This window comes from Protomyctophum parallelum (assembly GCF_964188405.1).
Source record: "Protomyctophum parallelum genome assembly, chromosome: 3".
Classification (NCBI taxonomy): Eukaryota; Metazoa; Chordata; class Actinopteri; order Myctophiformes; family Myctophidae; genus Protomyctophum; species Protomyctophum parallelum.
The window spans coordinates 29206129-29228361 of NC_139698.1; the positions used below are offsets into that span (position 1 = coordinate 29206129).

Below are 22233 nucleotides of genomic sequence, written 5' to 3' on the forward strand. Positions count from 1 at the left end.
ATATTATCTCGTTTGAACAAGATATAATCTCGTTAAATTAAGAAACATAATGTTTGCTGTTGGAAATGTGCATTGAGAACTTACGGCACAAGTCACATCTGCGTTGGCCTATAAACAAGACTGCACTAAAAAAAAGATAATAACCGTGAAATTATTTTGTGGATTATCGGTAGATTATTCTAGGAGATTCAGGCCATTAGTAAATTCAGCACAGGCAACGTTATTATGGTCATTCGTGTTTATTGCCTTTATCGTAAAGAGTCTGAAACAGATGAGGACAACAAGGCACAATACTGAGACATCACAGGGAAATGTAAACAAATATATTGAGATGTGGTGCTGGTTGGCATGACGAAGAGTTCACTGTACTGTACACAATGTATAAAGGAAATATGAGACAAACAGCAGCTGAGAGTATAATGTCCAAGTCAGTTGTGTTGTTCTGAGGTGAGGTAAGGTCATGTTTGGTTCCATAGAACTAAAACAATATGCTAGCATAATATATGATACAATACTGCCCTTGCTGCTGGTCTTACAGACCTGCAGTTAAGCATACAACAGTCAAGTCATTTCAAACGTGGCACAAACTGAAAGGATCGCTTTTAAAACCGCATTAATATCACTCCGTTTTATACCTAAAAGCTCATTTCATTTAACTACGTACACAAGCAATTAAAGTCGTGTTTTTGACTGAACCGTGTCAAGAGACCATGATTTGCTTTGATTGCTAGGATCGGTCCTTTCTTTCTTCTTTTTTTTTTAGGTAGGTATACATGTTCATGAACTAAGTTTTAAACTCATAAACCAAGTTTACATGTGAACTTATGTCTGAAAGATAAAATAAAGAGAGGCACTTTGTTTGCCTGATTCATCCACAGAGAAACAAGCCAGGGGAAGACAGCGCTATGTCCTTCCTCTTCTGTCCATCAAGGGGCGGGGGATTCCTTTGTCATTTTTGTCACTTATCTAGCAATCGAACAGCAAGTTCCCTTTAGGTTCCTTTTTGGACATCCTGGAGTATTTCCAAGTGGACGGATCAGTAACATCTATGCCGCTTGTGAAAACGTTCATGTCTCCCATTGATTTGCTTTGCTTTGCCTTTTTGTGTTTGTTTTACTTTACTTACTTACTTCTACTATCATTGTCATTGTTTGATCTCCATAATGCCCAGTTTTTTGTGAAGTTTACAAAAATAAATGAATAAATAAATAGAATCCCTCAATCCATCTGTCAAAAAAATGAAAATGAAAAACGTGCGTGAGTTACTTTAACAGTCAAGTCGACCGCTGTGTCGAGGAGCTCTTGCAGTAATCCTGTGGGGCTTGCAGAAAAAAGAAAAGGCACGCACCAGTGCCTCGGTGGCACAATTTCGCAATTTTCACGCATTCCCTGTTCGCGCCTGAGATTAGGACACATCTCGTGTATGGAGGGAGCGGAAAGTGCATCTGCTGTTGCGGCCACATCAACTTGTATAATATGAAAGAAGGGGTTGTGGTTGGTATATCTCTCACTCCGGTTTCACCTGAGTTGTGGCGTTTGGCCCTGCAGGACGAAAGCATCCAAGGGGAGGACAGAAGGCTCGCTGTGGTTTGTGCAGAGATGAATGGCCGGACGGGGGGGAGTGGGGGGTTAGCTTAGCACTGACACTGCCGGAGGAACGGGAGAGAGAGACGAGTGGTTTCACAGGCGCAGAGTGGACTGGGACTCGGTGCACACTGAGGTTCACCGCTCCGCTCCCCTTACGTGTCCAGGCGGTGTTTTCGCTTGGCCTTGCGCGCGTACAGGAAGTACATGGTGTGGCCCGTGGTGATGAACAAGACGGAGATGATGACCAGGATGCCGAAGTGCTGCGGCTGCGGGGCAGAGATGACCATGATGAAGTGCAGCAGGTCCATCAGGTAGTTCATGGAGCTCTGGACGCCGTTCACCACGCCCCGCTCCGATGCACAGATGTTCTCCTGCAGCAGCTGGGTCACCGTCAGGTCAAAGGACCACAGGCCTGGAATACACACACACACACACACACACACACACACACACACACACACACACACACAAAAACACACACAAAAACACACACACACACACACACACACACACACACACACACACACACCGGGGGAGGGGGGGGGGTCAAAGGTCAAAATAAGTACTACATCAGGGGGGGAGACAGACCCTAACACTGACTTTCATTAAGACATCGATTGCTATTTTATAACTTCACTTCAACTTCACCTCCGTTCCACAGGGTTGAAATGGTACCGTTGTCTTTTTCCCGCCTAATGTTTCCACTGAAAATGAATTGGTTCAGAACCCTATTTTTTTCTTTTCTTTTTTCTTTTTTTTCTCATAGTTTTGTTTATTCAAGATGTCAGGGTATACAGTAAATCAAATCAAATAACACAATACAATATATGTGACACACCCATACAGAACATACCAAAGATGATAATATGTTTACTTATAATATAATATAATTACATTGTCACAGTCTCTGTCAGTGTCTGTGTCTGTGTGTGTCTTTGTGAGTGGGCGTGTGTTTTGGGTGTAGGCTTGGCTCCAGCTCCCAGCTTGGCACACCTGGTTCCAGTTCCCTAATCTCCCTCACCTGCCTGGCATCAGCTAATCATCCTCCAGTCTATAAATGTTTGGTCTTCTCCCCGCGCCGATGCCAGATCGTTTCACAACCTCATGATATTCTGACCAACTTCTTTGCCTTGCCTGCCTGCCACCAGCCTCAGCCTGCTCGACCACACCGAATATAGCAGATCTACAAGCTCCTTTTTTTCTCCTGTGTTTTTTCAATAAACACCATTGGACTGTGTTCTGCTTTTGGGTCTGCCAGTTTTTACAAATCGTGACATACATATGTCATATGACCACCATAATTATGCAAAATAGTGTGGTAGCATAAAATAAAAAAATAAAAAAATGTATAGTCCTACACTAACAGGGAAGTGACACTGACAAACAGCATATCCTGAATTAAGTTTTGAAACAAAACAAACATACAACGACAACAGAACCCTAAAGGTTGGTTCAGAACTGAAACCAAAATATTTTCTTGCCCTGAACTGGGACCCAAAGTGGGTGGGTCACTTACTCACTTTTCTACAGGTTGGAAGATGCAGATGTGATATAAACAATGACAAAAGCAATCCTACGTAAATAAATAATTAAACATGGGACTCCTGCATTACAATTGTTCTGCTTAAAACTATTGGAAATGCAAGTCGGTTCGCAGCTAGAACGGAACCAGCTCTAGAAGCAAAGTTCTTGTGGTGCTTACTATAAACACAGGGCTGCAGGAGGGCTTTCTCCCTTCGTCTCCAAACACATAGCAGCTGGATCTTGTGTTTATTGATGTCTGCCATGTGCCTTTTGAATTGCTTTCAATGTAAGTCACTGTTTGCTTTTTCATTGATGTGGATCCAACCCCACTTGGAAAACCACTGGACTACAAAATTGCCAAACCGATACAAGAGGAGTTATCCAAGCTAAATCTCACACAGCAAGAGTGCAACTCCAAAGTGAGCGACTTGGAGACGGCTGCAAATCTCACAGACGAGCGCCTGGTTTCACTTGAACAAAGCTACAATACCTTACTGGCGGAGAACGAAGGGTTAAAAGAAAAGACATTATCACTTGAAAACAACAGCAGAAAATACAACCTGCGCATCCTTGGACTGAAACGTGGAGTGGAGGCAGGTAAACCAACTGCCTTTGTCACCAAACTTTTGTACGACCTGTTCGGCGAAGAGGAGCTGGGGCCGCACCCGCTACTGAGCATTGCCCACCGCACGGGACCAGAAGCTACAGACGGAAAGCGCTGTATGATCGCTCGATTATACAGTTTCGAGACGAAACGTACGATCCAGCGCCTGGTGGGAGCCGCGAAGGGCAAACTACAATACGAAGAACAAGAAATACGAATCTTCCCCGACATCCCAGCCGAGCAGAGGAAACTACAGGCCAAGTTCAAGGATGTAAGAGCCCTTCTAACATCAGCCAACCTGAGGAACGGCATCGCCTTTCCAGCCGTTAAGCTACTGGTAACTTTCAAGGATAAAAAACATTCATTTACCTCGGCCACGGAGGCGATGGAGTTCTATGATCAACAGGTGAAACCCACTCTAACGAATCCAAACAGCGCAACAGAACAACCCGACGACAGCACCGATTAAACAAACCCACAATCAATTGCGGGTATGATAGCCACACTAACAGCCTAAGCAATTTCCTTTTCGTTTTGTTCTTTTTTATTTTCTCCCTTTATGGTGTTCCCCTCTTAAAGCGAGTAGGCTATACAACACATTATTTAGAAAACCACTGTCCTACACAGTAATCGAATAATTTAATTGTACTATAGCCTACTTAGAAATGCGACATGGTCAATGACAATGTGCGGGGAATCATTTAAATTAATTAGACATGAAGCGGCGCAAAAAAGCGTTTTCTGTTCTCCACTTTAACGTGCTGCAGCTCCACATAGATGAGGTGGAGTTATAAGAGTCAATGTAGGACAACAATTCCTTTTTGTATTATTTTTTGTTTTATTTATAAAATGATATATTTGTCCTATTCGGGGTTGGGAGGGAGGGAGGGGTGGGAGGGCAGGTTGAACAGCAAATGGATTTGGGATTCAATTAGTCTAGGTTTGTTTTTTGATTTGCACATTTCTTCTATTATATTTTGTTATCTGCTCCTTTTATATTTCTATGGCCACAGACATGTTTTTATTAATTTCCTGATTGAATACCCCATACGCATGAATTATGGTTAGATTAAATGTTTTTTCATGGAATGTTCAAGGCATCAATGATGCAAAAAAACGTCGTGGATGCCTGGACATCTTTAAGGAGAAAGCTGTAGATGTTGCACTATTGCAGGAAACACATTTACTAAATGACGATATCTGTAAATTAAACAATGCTGATTTTAAGGTAGCAGCTTTTTCTGCAGCCCAAAATAGAACAAAAGGAGTAATTATTCTGTTTCGGTCAAATCTTAAAATTAGCATTATTAAAAAGGGAAAGGACCAAGAGGGAAGAATTGCCTATGTGAAAACTGTTATTAATGGACAAAAAATTGCATTTATTTCAGTGTACGCGCCCAATACCTATAACAACTTATTTTACGTATCGTTGTGTTCGATTATTAACGAAATGAACGAATTTAAAATCATATTGGGGGCTGACTTTAATACAGCCGTGGAAACCATAGACAGAACATCCAGGACTAATGTTAATTCACCAAGCACTCGTGCTGTAAAGAATTTGATGCATCAGTATGCCCTCGTAGATATATGGCGCAAACACAACCCTCACAAAAAGGACTATACTTATTACTCCGGAAGACATCACTCTTTCTCTAGAATCGACCTTATGCTTGTTTCTCCCCAAATAACACACATGACCTCCAAGGCAGAAATAGTATACATGTCACTGTCAGACCACCACGCAAATGTATGCACTGTAATGCTTGATAAAAACCCCAACCGTGCAACCCGATGGCGGTTTAACACCACTCTCTTACAGAACCCCTCATTTTGCGAGCAGTTTAGAAACTCCCTCAAAGAATTTGTACGTTTTAATAAAGACTCAGTTTCGGACGCTCGGATTCTGTGGGACGCCACCAAGGGGTTTATAAGGAATAATACAATTTCGTTTGCATCAGCACAAAACAAAGCACGACTAAGAGAAATCACCAGCCTAGAACAAACCTATGCATTATTAATTCACCAGCAACATGCTAGTTTTTCAATCGAACGAGATAGGGAAATATCAATGGTTAAAGTTCAGCTAAACGGAATCATCGCAAAAAGGTCAGAATTCCTAATCCATAGATCAAGACAATCTCACTACCTTGATGGTAGCAAACCAAGCTTTTTATTAGCCAGCAAATTGCGTAATAATGACCGGCTAGCGGATATACCTTCAATCCAGGCAGAAGATGGCTCCCTTTTACATGACCCCCCATTAATTAACAAACAATTTGAAAAATATTATCAAACATTATATCAAAGCGAAATTAATGACTCCTCAGAAAATATGAATTTATTTTTTAATGATTTACAGCTACCAAGCCTTTCAGCTGAGGAGAAAAATAATCTCGACACCCAAATAACAATAGAGGAAATATTAATCTCATTAAAGCAAATGAAAAAGGGTAAATCACCTGGATTGGACGGCATCCCACCAGAATTCTATCTCACCTTCTGGGACGACCTTGGACCCTTAATACTCAATATGTTTCATAAAGCTCTTCAGGAAGGTTCTTTTAATAGAGATGTTAAGACAGCCATCATATCACTTCTGTGCAAACCTGGCAAAGACCCCACACTCTGTACAAGCTATAGACCAATATCTCTATTAAACTCAGACAAAAAATTGTTTGCCAAAACCCTAGCTTTAAGATTAGATAATATTCTACCCCAATTAGTTCACCCGGATCAAACAGGCTTTGTAAAACACAGATTAGCTACTGACAACGTAAGGAGATTACTTCATGTTATATCCTCCGCAACTAACTCCACTTTGTCTCCTTCAGTCGTATCGATTGACGGAGACAAAGCCTTTGACCGCTTAGAATGGAGCTTTCTCTGGTTTACACTGAAGCGTATGGGTTTTGGCAGACAATTTTTAAGTATGTTAAACACCCTATACAATACACCTTTTGCCCAGGTACTGACTGGAAGCCATTTTTCATCCCTCTTTTCAATTAGCAGAGGTTCTCCACAAGGCTGCCCAGTTTCCTCGCTGCTATTCGCTATTTCACTCGAACCATTAGCACAGAAAATACGTCAGTTACAAACATCAACTCCCATAATGGTGGGGAACATTTGCAACCATATATCAATGTATGCAGACGATATTTTATTATACCTAGGAAATACACAGTGTGACTTACCATTGATTATGGAAATATTTTCATCATATAGTGCTTTTTCAGGCTATAAAATAAATCTGAAGAAATGTGCCCTTTTACCCCTAGGCAAGGCAGTCACATATCCAGGACTGCAAACCGAAATACCTCAGGTTTCGACCTTTAAATACCTAGGAATAAATATCCTCTCATCTATTGATAGAATTGCCGTTACTAATTACAACACCTTACGCAATTCCATTTGCAATGATCTAGACAGATGGATCAATCAAAAATTAACATTAAGCAGTCGAATATCCATTATAAATATGAACGTATTACCAAGGGTCAATTTCATATCAAGTATGCTTCCATTACCTACTCCTCCCCGTTACTGGAGTCAGATACAAGGCCTGGTTACAAAATTCATTTGGAAGGGGGAACGACCAAGGCTGAGGAATACAATACTTTACCAAAGTAAGCAACAAGGTGGATTTGAATTGCCCAATTTAGAATTATATCACATCTCCTTTGCCATCCGCTCACTTGAGAAATGGTTTTCCCAAGAAGAGAATATCCCATGGCTTCTGATGGAACGCAGTATAGTCACACCCTACAAATTGAATGAAGTTCTGTTCAGTGGCACATTGAGTAAATACTGCCAAAATAAATTTGGTCCTATCATATCTCATTCCATTCATATATGGCAACAAGCCGAAAAAATTGGAAAATGGAATGTTAAATGGCATATACATACACCAATTTTTAAAAACACGTCATTGTGCTTAGAACGCAAACCCTTGGTCTTTCCATCCTGGTCCAGTTGTGGCATCCATACTCTCTCTGACATATTCAATAATGAGGGTTTAAGATCATTTGAAGACCTTAAGAACAGCTATGGTTTACCAACAACCTCTTTCTTCTTCTATTTACAGTTAAGAGCAGTTCTTCGAGCACATGAGGTGCCGTGGAGAAATGCTCTACCTGTTCACCCACTTTTTGATTATATAACCAAGATTCCTAAATCTGAAGGCTTTGTATCTTATTTGTATAAGAAGTTAAGAGAATCTACATGTCCGCCAATGGGTGTCTCTACAGTCTGGAATGTCGATCTAAAGAGTTGGCAGCGGCCGACCAATTGGAAAAGAACTTGGGAAAATATTTCTCTCTCATCACGAAATTATAACTATCAAATGTTGAATTTAAAATTTATCCAAAGATTCTATCTAACTCCAAGAAAACGGTTCCAACTCCAGCTCTGTACGACACCCATTTGCACCCTATGCAACAATAACAAACTGGGGACGTATATGCACATGATGTGGGAGTGTCCAGAGGTCAATCGTTTTTGGTCTAAAGTTTCAGAAGTATTAACTGAGGTAATGGGAACTAGAATTCCCCTCTTGCCTAATATTTTCCTGTTGAATGATGATTCAGCGATTGGGTTGACATTGACAATGCCACGTAGAAGACTCCTGCTCTTAGGACTGACAGCTGCAAAGAAACTGCTTGTCATAAGATGGAAACCTCCCCATAAACTTGAGACCTCACAATGGATCCTCTCATTAATGGACATGATCTTTCTGGAACTCTCTATAGCTCGATCCAACGGGGCACAAGAAAGCACACTTGACGTCCTGTCCACAGCTCTAGAAAAACTTAAGTCATGCCAACGTCTCTGATGACTGTTTTCCCCCCTTCTTGGTTTGATTTTTCCGGTTGTGAAGTATCAGTCTTTCCTTGTTTATTATTATTATTATTATTATTATTATTATTATTATTATTATTATTATGATTATTTTCGATGTATTGTGACCCTGTCTGTTTAGCTGTTCAACCTGTGGGGTGGGTGGGTGGGTGGGAGGGTGGGGTGGGGGAAACCCCCTTTTTTCTTTCTTTTAACAAAAAATAAAATAAAAAACTTGATCACAAAAAAAAAAAAAAAGAATTGCCAAATCCTGGGTTTGTATTCTGCTCAAGATATTTCATAAAAACTTCTGGCTGGATTGCCAAGGGATTTGCTGTGCAACATCGTCCTCCACCAGAAGATGAACTCTATACTGAATATTACTGATTCTGGTGACCCCGTGACCTTTCCTCCTGGACCAACCTTAGGCCAAAAGGTGCACATAAAATATAACAAATTCTACAACAATTTGGCCCTGATATACCACTGCTGATACCATGTTGGGTAAGCAACGATATACCACTGCTGATACCATGGTGGGCAAGCAACAACAGTGGTTGGGTCTGCTAGAGCAGAGGTTCCCAACCTTCTGTTAGAGGGGCTTATAGACTCTTGGTCTTCGTTAAAGGAATACTTCACCGCCCAGGCCGTGGCGTAACGGTCTGGGCACCGGACTGGTAATCCAGTCGCAGTGTGCCGCGGGTTCGACTCCCGAGCCCGACACGGCCTTTACTGCATGTCATCCCCCATCTCTCTCCCGTTTCCTGTCAGCCTACTGTCTGTCCCTTCAAAAATCAATAAAAAGGCGTAAGCCGCAAAAAAAACAAAAAAAACACAAGGAATACTTCACCCCCCAAAAAAACTACTTGATTTCTATCAATTACTCACCCCATGAAGCCTTGAATGCACAGAGATTTTTAGCATTCCTGTATAATATAATATTTGATTAATTTAAGTTAATAACATTCTCTTTGAACCTGGATCATCAGTAGGCCTCTCAGTGATTGACGTTTATATTTATTTTATATAGCTTTGCAATGGTCTCCTATAACACCGGCACCTCCTATCTCCATGAATTCAAGGCTTCATGGGGTGTAAATAATTTATAGAAAAAAAAGAGAGTCTTGTTTTTGGGTTAAGTTAAAGGGCCGCTGACACGCCCCGAAATTAATATGGGTGGTACAGCACATCACGTGGTCTGACTGAAAACTGTTTGAAACTGTTTGAAACAGGGCTACAGCGCGCCGCGCTAGCAACAAGTGGCTGCTAGCTCAGGCTAGCGTTTTTGACGGTACATTTAGGTCATATTTGCTATAAATGTAATTGAAAAAATATATTTTTTCGCTCGAAAATCCTCGTTACAATGACATTGAGTTGACGTGTAAGTTTTAGGGTAAACTGTTTGTATAATCGCAATTTCGCGTGACGAGTTCCATGCTCTCCGTCTCCCCCCGCTAGACAGGCAGTGGTAACCTGTGAAGCTCCGTGCTGCGGAGCCCTGTTCAGCACTTAGCCGTGTTTGAGTGTCAGCGGGGGGAGACGGAGAGCATGGAACTCGTCACGATTGCGATTATGCAACAGTTTACCCTAAAACTTACACGTCAACTCAATGTCATTGTAACGAGGATTTTCGAGCGAAAACATTTTTTTTTTCAAATACATTTATAGCAATTATGACTCTAAATGTGACACCAAAATAGTAGCATAAGTTGCTATGCTACTACGGCCACCAAGCCTGGCGAGCCCGCATAGAAGTCGATGGGGAAAGCTTGTCACACTCTGACGTCACAATCATGATAGCATTGTTTGATAGCCGTTCTTATCTCCCGAGGGGCGTGTCAGCGGGCCTTTAAGTATGTTTAACTAACAGCACAATGAGTCATGTGTAAGGGAAATTATTATTTTGGAATCCGTTTTGTAAGAGAATTGACAAAACATAGTTTTCAGTTTTTATGTATTGAAAAGAGGATAAGAGAAAACACAGTAATGCAAAAAAAAATAGAGAAGAAAATACTGGATTTGTGTAAGAGAAATAATAATAACCTTTGTCGGTCATTTGTCTGACAAATAATGTTGTGTTTAAAAACCTAGTGAACCTAGTATCGTGATAGGAATCGTATCGTGAGTCGAGTGAATCGCGGCATAATACCAAATTCCACAATAATCCCCGTAGAATGTAACAAAAGATCCCCGTAGAATGTAACAAAAGATCCCCGTAGAATGTAACAAAAGATCCCCGTAGGATGTGACTCAGTGTGGTCTCACTCACCGATGCGTGCCGTGATGACGCCCAGGAACAGCAGGATGATGGAGATGTAGGACTCTGGCGTGTTGCTGACGGGAACGGTGTCGAACAGCACCGTGTTGTTGGTCCAGTGGATGGACGAGCGGTCGGGCAGCAGTGGCTGGTTGATGCCCACCTATAGGGTTGTCACAATTATTACATAGAATCGTCTAATTGCAATGGTGGTCGCAATAAAATGTTCATACATAAAAGAGCAGAAATAGCAGATCTACAGTGAACTGTAGATTATTTGCAATTATTTGTGTGACAATTAATCGACTTAAATGTGTAATGGTGACAGCCCTAGGACTGTCACAATGACTACATATCGCCTATAATCACAATTATTTGAGATAATCGTAACAATTCAATCAATCGTCAATCGTTTTCACGTTGAAAAATGTCCATACATTTCTCAAAAATATCATTCACTTTGTGATGGGTTGTATGAATCTTTCAGATCTTTTGTATATTTAAAGGGCAGTCCATACTATCTACGACCATCAAACTTTTCGTCAGAAAGCTCTGGTACAACTACAACATGACGTCACTCGTAACTTCTGAAACGCATTCCTCCGAATTTTTGTTCTGAAAGCTGCACTCCCATATCATGTGACTCTCCGAACTCAACTTCGGAGAAGAAATTAAAGTCTGATCTTACCGACGAAAAGTTCGGTGGTCGGAGAGAGTATGGACTGCCCTTAAGTTGTCTGCCCTGTGCAATTTGTGATTACGAAGCCTAAAGGCAAACAAAATATAAAGAAACGTAATCGTAATTATTTGTGTGATAATGAATCGTGTGTAATCCCACCATGAACGGGTAGGTGTGCTTCTGCCTCTGGCCGCCCGCCACCTCCGCCGAGGAGGAGGAGGAGTTGGCCCCGTCGGTGTGGGGCATGAGCAGGCTCAGGTCCATGGGGCTGCCCGGGGCGAACACGGAGCACACGCACAGCAGCAGGCAGCCCAGGTGCAGGCAGCTGGAGATGATGCCCGTGTTGACCAGGCCGTACGCCTTCCTCAGCTTGGTGAACATCACGGTGCCCATGAGGCCCGTGATGGCCGACACGCCCATCAGCAGGCTGAGCAGAGAGCCGCTGATGCCCTGCGTCGTTGTCGTTGGTGTAGTAGGGGATGATGCAACGGTCAGACGTTATGACATTATTGTGAATGTATTCATGATTTAGTCCTATTACACAGCGTTGCTGTCAGACAGACAAGAGGGCAGAAACTTCTTATCTCCATATTTTAGCTACGTTTACAGATTTCTTCGTAAATTGACGCCCTACTTGATCATACTACAGCATCACGTAGAAGCATCAACAGTAGCAGATCTACAAGAACGAAAGCAACACATTTTGAGCTTGTAGATCTTCCGTTTTTGAACAGTTTTGGACACCCGACAGAGACAAAGTGTAAATAAAGAAATACAGGTTATATATGTTTCATTATATTTTCCCCCTCCATTTTCCGTTTTATCATATTCTGCCTTTCACTAATACTAATACAGTTGCCAAATAATGCAGTAACCAAATAAAATAAAAGTAAATAAAAGGCACATTTTTGTAGGTTGGTATGAACTTGCTCACAACATAGCATTTTCACTTTTGGACCTTAAAAAAAAGAAAACACACATCGCATCACAATGGGCCTCTAATGAACTATAAGTTACCATCCCCGTACCTGCGTGTAGGCGTAGCCCGTGGTGATGCAGTCGAAGCCCAGCACGGTGGTGTAGAGGAAGGCCAGGCCCATGCCGGCCAAGAAGACGGGCTGCCGGTAGTAGGCGCTCCAGCCGTCCTTGCAGGTGCTGAGCAGCCAGCGGAACCTCTGGAAGCACAGCGGCAGGTTGGTGATCTCCTTCAGGTGCAGGCTCAGGTCACAGCTGGTGTCCTCGGCCACGGCAGGGACCTCCTCCCTGCTGGCCTCGGCCTCTGAGGGGGAGAAGAGAAGAGGAGTCTGTCAGCGCTAAAAGGGAATCATTTAATTATATGACACACACACTGCGCGCGCACACACACACACACACACACACACACACACACACACACACACACACACACACTGCTCAGTTCACACGGGTGTGATTTCTTTCTTCCCACAATCAAATGTACTATGGTCATGATTCTCCAGGATGCTAGATGGCTAGATTCTAGGCTTAAAATAATTGATTTTTGGAGATCTCTATGGGAAAAATTAATGGGGTCTGGATCGATGGAACCAGAAAATGGCCGCCCCTGGTATGCCCTATACTATACTATAGTACTGTTTTAGACTGATGCTAAACCCCAGAAAGGATGAGTGGAATCATGTTTTCAGACACATACAGAAATGTAAACTGGGCAGCCCCTTGGGAACCGTAACAAGTTTCTTGATCCCCGGCACCCCCTGGGTTAGCTTTGAAGTGTCCAAGAGCAAGAAACAGAACTCATTTCACTTTTAAAATAAAGAAGATATGCTATTTTCACTAGTTTGGGTCCTGAGCAAACGTCTAAGCTCCCTTTTGGGTCTCGACCTGAAAAGTTTGGGAAGCACTGTTGTAAATGCACCATTTTATAAGCCTGTATTTGGCCCCAAAACCTCTACTTTTAGCATCCAGTGAGTAGACACCTCCGCACCTCGTGAGCGGTTCCTCTCCCTGAGCGACGGCACACACTCCTGGTCGTCCTCCGGGGCGGGCGGCTTGACGGACAGGGCCGGGACGATGCGGTACACCCGGGACAGGAAGATGAACTCCACGATGAGAGACACCAGGTTCCAGCCCAGGATGAAGCCACAGCCAACCACGTTGGAGGCCAGGGTCATGACCTGGCCCACCGCCAGCGGGGCCAGGATGTTGGTTACCTGGTCGATCCGCCTCATGGTGGCGTTCATTCCTTCCATGACGACAAATCAACCCAATGCAAAGGTTCATGTGCGACATAAGTACAGTCATTAGTACTTCCCTGCTATTTGGAGGGAGTTTCATTATCGCCCCTGTCGGGTGGAAACCTCATAATGTCCAAAAACTGTTACTTGTCAATACAGCAAACAGCAAAAGTAGCCAATCTACAAGCTCAAATTCGCAACGCAATTCGAGCTTGTGGACCTGCAACTGTTTATGCTTTTGTGTGACACTGTAGCATTATCACGTAGGGCAGTAATGTATGAAAAAAAACACAAAGTTAAAATAAAAATAGAGATAGGAGGTTTCTGCCTGACAGCAACAATAAGTAATTGTGGCGTTGATCATGATATATCCCATTGACGCCTGGTGCAACCTATACGTTGTTCTACCTTTGATGCCGACGCACCCTCTGTGTCTCATCAGCTATTGCTATACATGTAGCAATATAACTATTTAAAAAAAAATTAATACGAATTTGAAGGTTTTCAGAAACCTTAGCTCAGGCCCTAGAAGGCGTTCCCAGATTCGGCCTAAGGCATCAATGGGACATACATAGCAAGGTTTATAATGAGAGTTTGTTATTCAGGTATTGCACATCAGTGATTAAAGCTCTACATTCTGAGAGTAATCGTTGCACTTTCTAGTATAATGTTTGTTCAGTAACAGGGGTCTCCAGTTATTTAGTATACAGAAAATACTCTCACCAGCGAGGTGTCCGCGGTTGTAGCCGGTGATGACCACAATCCAGTCCCTCTGAATGGCAATGGTCAGTGCTGTGCTTGCAAGGTTTGCCACATCTGCCAGGACGATCACCACCGTATAACAAACCACCTTGCGTTGAGTTTTTACATGATGCAACATGTTACTACACGTGACAACAGAAAGGTTTTTATGATGCAACATGTTACTAACACGTGACAACAGAAAGTTTTTTATGATGCAACATGTTACTAACACGTGACAACAGAAAGTTTTTTATGATGCAACATGTTACTAACACGTGACAACAGAAAGGTTTTTATGATGCAACATGTTACTAACACGTGACAACAGAAAGGTTTATGATGCAACATGTTACTAACACGTGACAACAGAGAGTTTGTATGATGCAACATGTTACTAACACGTGACAACAGATAGTTTTTATGATGCAACATGTTACTAACACGTGACAACAGAGAGTTTTTATGATGCAACATGTTACTAACACGTGACAACAGAGAGTTTTTATGATGCAACATGTTACTAACACGTGACAGAGTTTTTATGATGCAACATGTTACTAACACGTGACAACAGAGAGTTTTTATGATGCAACATGTTACTAACACGTGACAACAGAAAGGTTTATGATGCAACATGTTACTAACACGTGACAACAGAGAGTTTTTATGATGCAACATGTTACTAACACAATAACAACAGAAAGTTTGGTCATACTGTACTTGAGCATGCAAATTCATACAAATAATTAACACTTCATTTTACGCTTCTCAGATGGGTGGCCAGCCTCTCCCTGATAGGGCGAGTTCAGGGCATCTAGTACAAATGCCCCCCGACTCCGAGCATCTCCCTAGGGAGGTCCTCGCTGCATTGGGCGGAGACCCCCTGGCAGACCAAGAACAGATGGGATTATATCTCCACATTGGCCTTGGAGCACCTCGGGATCCATCAGGAAGAAGTGGCTAATGTTGCTCGGGAAAGGGAAGTCTGGAGCTGTTTCCCTCGCAACTCGACACCGGATAAGCGGTTGAAGATGGATGGATTAAGCACTGTCGGGAAACTCCCCCCTGTCAGGTGAAAAGAAGTGGCTTGGAGTCCTCATGCATAGAAGGAATCATGAGGTCAGTATGTTGCTCTCCCCAGGTTGGCAGAGGAAGCGTAGCGTCCAGGATTACATTAGATAATTGACAAAATGGGTTGCAAAATCTTGGGATAAAAATGTAACAAAAAAATACAAAATAAAAAGATGGATGGATTAAAATGATCAGCTCTCACTAATACATTAATTCATTATGAATTGAATCATGAATTCCTCACCATTAACTAATGATGAAGTCACTATGACTTAACCAAGTGCAATTACAGGTCATTCATTCATCATTAATTACATGCATGAAATTGCATGCTCAAGTAAAGTGTGACCGTGTGCATTTGTGATGGTACAATGTGGCAACAAGAGACAAACAAGGACACAGGCAGGCAGCAATGGTACTGATTGACACAGTGAGATTGTTAGCAGGGGTGGAAGAAGTAGAAATTATATATATATATATATATATATATATATATATATACATACAACTTAAAATAAGTAGAATAAGCAACACCACAATAAGGAAATACTCCAACTTTTACATGAGTAGTACAACAGTATTGGCATCAAAATATACTTACAGTACCAAAGTAAAAAAAAAAACTGAATTTGTCAAACATTGGTTAATATATGTTTTGTAATCAAAATCAAAATCTACAAAGTAACTAGTAAGATACAGTTTTCAAATGATTGAATCCAGTGATTGTTAAGGTAAGTGTACAGTACTCACAGTCAGCCATCCGTCCCAGATCAGTTCAATGGATTGTTTATAAGAGAAGACCAGCATGAGGACGATGCTACACACCGTTACCGAGATGTTCTGAATGAACAGTGAGGCGTGAGCAACTAAAACAAGAACAGACAAGGACAACTGCGTTTATAAGCCTCTCTGAATAGCACAAAGATTAAACAGAATAGTTGTTCCTTAAGGCCACGTCACCGTGTCCAACCAAAAGGTTTTTTTATACATTTTTTAACTCATCACTAAAATGCCAAATAAACAACAGACCTTGACATGAAAAGGGTTGGAAACCACAGATAGGCCTATATAATAATACTGTTTGGTGCCTACCTTTATTCCTAGGGTTGCGGTCGACCCAGTCGCCGATCAGAGCGCCCAGGAGGAGCACTGAGCCGGCCACGACCAAGCCAAACACTGCGGTCAAGAGGAGGTTACGGCCATACAGCTCAATCAGAAACACAGAGATAGCAAAGTGCCACATGCGGTCCCCCTGGGTTTTTACCAAAACAACAACAACAATAAATTTAATCACGCTCTGTTGTGCAAGGAAGGCACGAGCTGTGCTGTCCAATGGGTCACAGAGTTCAGGAACACACAGCCCTGCAGTTAACCCTGTCTGATCGCTCTGCGTCTCAGTAAGGTGGGTGGGCTGGCTATGCGACAGCTGAGAAACCTGGGAGACAGCTCAGAAACTTGGGGGACAGCTCAGAAACCTGGGAGACAGCTCAGAAACTTGGGGGACAGCTCAGAAACTTGGGGGACAGCTCAGAAACTTGGGGGACAGCTCAGAAACTTGGGGGACAGCTCAGAAACTTGGGGGACAGCTCAGAAACTTGGGGGACAGCTCAGAAGCCTGGGGGGCATCTTATGAACATGACATCACTGGTGTAGTCTTGCAAGTCAGACTGTTACCTACCACAATTTTCAAACGCTTCCGTCATACATTCGTATAGATTAAATAAAAAATGAAATCTCACGACTGAAAAAAGTGTACATTGCCAAGTTCTAAGAGATATCTCAAGATTTGAGAAAGAAGCCGCCAGCATGCACGCGCGCACGCACACACAAACGCTGTTTCCTTATTAACAATTAACACAATAATATGTAGAATTATGTTTTAGTAATTTTGTTCCTGTTGTTCTATACTTTAACCTTTTGCTGTTATGAAATATCCAAGACTGTTAGGGTTTTATGGAAGATTAATCTGAATATATTTCTAGTTTGACCACTTCAAATGCTCTAATCTTAAAATAATAACCGAAAATAGCCAACCAATACAAGAAAATGTGAGCCTGTGAGCTTGAGAACAGCTCAGAAGACATGCCAACTGCTATGGAATCCAAATGACTGAAATCAGTCGTGGCGACTGAGAACTTTAATACATGCATTCGGAGATTGTGGAATAGTTGTCCGGCACACCAATGAAACTACATCTCTTCCTGACCTGGACACACTGAAATAGAAGCCATTGTTCCTTACATCTTTAAAAAAAAGAAAACGTTATAAAATCTTGTTTGGAATGACCACCGATGATGTCACTGGTATGCAGGTTTCTGAAATGTCCAGTGTCCACACCAGACCTCACCTGGAGGCGCTCGTTCAGCGTTTTTCTTTTAACTTCAGTCTGGATTCCAGGCTACACCACCAGCCCACCTCTGAGACAGAGTGACTATAGACAGAAACGGTGCCATCTCTACTGTATATTGAGCATTACTGGGGAACCAATATAGTGCCGCAGTTTCCCCACCAATTGCTGGTCTGTCTATCAAATCAAATGGTCTTACCCACATTGACAGAGCTCCACTGACATAGATGAGAAACTTGGGACCTTTGAGGTAGATGAGAGGAGACCCTGAGGAGGAAATGTTCAGGTACAATGAGATGATAGAAAACCTTTGGGTTTGATGAGAGGATCGAGACCCTAAGGTGGAGATGTTCTCAACATGGATCGGAGCAGCGGGGAGTTAATAAACGTAGCATATCATCTCTGTCAGGCAGAAATCTCTTATCTCCATATACCTTTTTTGGGGTGTAAATTAACGCTCTACTTGATCATACTACAGCCTCACACACAAAAGCATAACAAGTAGCAGATCCTCAAGCTCGAAATGAGCATGTAGATCTACTACCTATGCTACATTTGAAATTGAATCCCCAAAAAGTAACATTTAGCATTTCCACTCGACAGAGACGATATGCTACTACTGCACAGTGAGGCTTACTCCAGGTCAAGTCAAGGTTACCTGGTATAGTCCTAGCCGGCCTGGCTCTTGTGTCACTCGAGTCCTCCGACTCGAACTCGACCACCACCCCTCCACACTGTGAGGCGTTTGTTCGCAGGGACATTGCCTACAGTGGGATCATGCAAACAACAACGATGCAAAGCGATGCAAAAATGGATAAACATTTTGTCAAATAAAAGTATGAACAAACGCGGCTATTTTCGGCATTTGACGTACAAAGACCTTCAATAGCCGGCTTGTTTTGAATGATTGCAGTAACTTTTCATGTGTTTGCATCTCCGCGGACGTGTTGTTGACCACAAGCACTGGTCAGTTCTTCTTTCACATCCATATTGAAGCCATTCTAGAAGACAACTCTCTGGGCTACAGTTGATCAAATCTGACAGGATATTGATTTAAATCAATTCACAGAAACCACCAGGTCACAGTGTATATCCAAACATCTCTGAACCCTACCACCCACATCAACCTCTCGGAGATGCTATAGCACTGATCATGTCTCCAATATAAAGCATGTGATTGTTTACATACTGTATACTTGGTCACAATGATTATTAGCTTTTTTGAGTTGTATACAAAACACAGTAGTAGATATAGTTTGTTTTGTAGTTATAGTTTAGATTGTGTTGACTCCATATGCTACCGTACTGTATACAGTATGTATATTATTACTGTCAAAACAATTTATACACATGCAATGAAACTTGGAAGGGGGAAAAAAACACAGTTTCGTATACAATGTGAAGTTTACATATAAATTACTCAACAATACAAAATAGCAGTATTTAGCATTGATGAAATGAACCAGACACGTGAAGACAAAATGAAACAAAATCCACCATTTGTCAGAATAAGTCAGACCATAAAAGAAAAGAAGGCCCATAATAATCACCGCTGTGCCGATGTTACATTCGATCCTCGCTGAGGTCGACCGGTCGCTCGATCCTTGGTGATGCTGCTGATGGTGACGACGACGATGGGAGTGTTGCCATGTATCTTACATTGGGATGCCAGTGTTTCCTGAGAGCTATAGGCTTTTCAAGCTGTAGTAGTAGTAGTAGTAGGTTGGAAGGTTTGATAACAGCGCAGGTCTAAAGTGTGCACCTCCACCACCATTGTGTGAAAGTGCCAGAAAAGCAGAACGGACAGTGGGGACAACAAAGGCAGCCAGCATATTCCACACGCGGCACGTGACGCCGCGGGGACAATGATCACTGGCCCTCCGGCACCACAAAACACAGGCCGCACATTAGAGGGTGACTTTCTGTAAAAAGACTGATTTATGCTTCGTCGTGGGACGGCGGTGTCGGTCACTTGCCGAAAGAAAATATGCGATCTACAAGCTCACGACCGCTGTTGCAGCGTTGTTTTGAGCTTGTAGATCTGGCATATTTAGAGGCAGGGCAAAATACCACCGTCCCACAAGTATACAAGGTCTCTGTCGTGTGAAAACCTCATATGTCCAAAACCTTTCAGGAATTCAAATTCAAAAGTATCAAAATATCAGATCTACAAGCTCGTGGTTGTGGACAACGATAAATGAGGCGGGTACTGTAATGACCCAAGTGTCCACACACACGTGCGCACGTGCAAACACACACACACACACACACACACACACATACACAGAGTATTCACTGTTCATGATCTCTTTCAAACGCAGATACACACGCATGCTCTTGCTCTCTCTCTCTCTCTCTCTCTCTCTCTTGTACACACTGTTAACATGCATAATGGGAGCACATGAACCCTGTTACTATAACTATCACATAAAAAGCCCTGCCACGCATCAACATCCAAGTGTTCATCTGACTCTGTTAAGGTCAACTGGTAAGACCATTATTGGAGTTATTGGAGACTGTGTACTACTGTTCTTGACCTCTTGGGCTTTCAAATGAAAGAGTGCCACTTATTGATTGCAAATGTTTTATGATGATTTGTTTAATTAATTCAGTCACCCTGGTGTGAATGAACATCTGCACATACAAGATTGCAACACATTGTGAGCTTGTGTACTTAAAGCTTTTTTCTTTTTTTACATTGTTGCCTTTTTCCCTTTTCTTTTAAAAATGGCAAAATGATTTGATGGAAACCAATATTAATGTTTGACTAGAACTCCACCTAGTGGTGATGTGCTGTGCAACACTAGCTGGGCTGGAATCAGGGGGGCAGTCAGACAGATATTTTGTGAAGCCACAAGGAAATCGGGATTTCCTGAAAGTTCATATAATGGCCTGTTGTGGCGCTGTACTGGGCCCAAAAAAACCCATAGCCCCATAGAAGTCCATGTATTTTGGCCCAACTTCACCTAGACTGTATTACCTTAATAAACATGGTCATGAATACTTTTTCCAGTCACTAGTTTAAAGTCTCATTTCTAATGTCATAATATTCTTTTTGGAAAATGACCATAAAGTCGCGCATGTTCTGAGGGGCGTGGCTACCGTTACAGTCTATGAACGGGATCCCCCACCCACTCGAGTCAAAATAAAAACCAACGAAGAAGAAGGGGGGAAGTCCCGCCTCGTTGTCTGGGCCAGCCAATGGGCCAGCTGGGCCCAAAAGGATCTAGAAAGATGGCGACTTACAGTGCAAGGAATTATTGGCTTCATTTTACGTCCATGTTAGACCAGACCGTTACGCTACGGCCTGGGCCAGGGACCACCAAATTGATACATAATAGCCATGCAGGTCCATTTGGTTACTAGAGGAAGAAATAGCAAGAAGATCCCAGTGATCGAAATGTTGAATCTATAAACCAGTGGAGCTGAGTTTTTCCTACCAGTGCTGCAGACTCTATTTCTTCCTCTTGTATTGACATTTGTCCAGCACCTGGACCAGAGTGGATGTGCATGCTCTATTACCTTTGTCCATTTGGTTACTACCTTTATTCCTAATCCTAACTACCGTCTCTGGACCCCTGGGGTCCAGAGACCCCTCTTTGAGAATGAGAAACAGTACTACGACAGAGAATGCAAAACCTGTCCTTTCTACTGATTACACGGCTTGGTTGAATGCTTGATTCTGATTGGTCAATTACTGAATTCAGCAGTGTGTTATTTCGGAATAATGACCGATCAACTATATAAGTTATATAACAGATTACCTAATCAAAGGCTCAGAGCACCTGGCTTCGCTGCGTGGATTTTATGCTGTATCCAACATGACAGGCTGTCATTTACGTTTCCTTCATTTAACTATATAACTATATATATTTTTCTCCCCCGTTTTTCATATAATTTTATGATTAAACATCTCGGCTTTCGCTCCTGTGTATAATCAATAAAAGTATCGCAAAAAGTGCCCGTGCTACGCACCCAGCGTTTCTCACCTTACAAACATGCATAAAGAAAATGTCTTAAAGCACTGTAGAGCTGGATGGAGTTGTTTTGTGATTTTGCTTTATTGAGACATTTGTCAAAAGGTGTACATGGTGTATACAGTTAAGTATATACTGTATGTAACAGTGCTACTGAGAGGCTGGGCAAAAACATAATGGAGCAAAATGTCTCCTGTTGGATCAAGTTGTATGCCAGGTTGACAGTAAGATAAATAAGACCATTACATATTATTAATTAGTCTCACGTAGCCAGACAACTATTTCACAAAACATTTCAGCTCATATACTGTATGTGTAGATCTGTTCTGCTTTCAATGTGCATTTTACTCTGGGGCTGCCACAGCTCGGTGCAATTTCTTAATCTGTCCATGTG

General features: G+C 42.2%; 1 protein-coding gene across 1 annotated transcript; it reads right to left on the minus strand.

The window, feature by feature from the left end:
- Positions 1-1739: 1739 nt before the first annotated feature.
- LOC310855475 (ferroportin) lies at positions 1740-18623 on the minus strand (the record flags this gene model as incomplete). Its single annotated transcript, XM_083760496.1, has 10 exons — positions 1740-1999; positions 10821-10971; positions 11647-11937; positions 12516-12750; positions 13441-13708; positions 14424-14550; positions 16266-16381; positions 16608-16767; positions 18062-18129; positions 18521-18623. 10 exons carry the CDS (start codon positions 18621-18623, stop codon positions 1740-1742), a joined length of 1779 nt encoding a protein of 592 aa, XP_083616622.1.
- Between the last annotated feature and the right edge of the window lie 3610 nt (positions 18624-22233).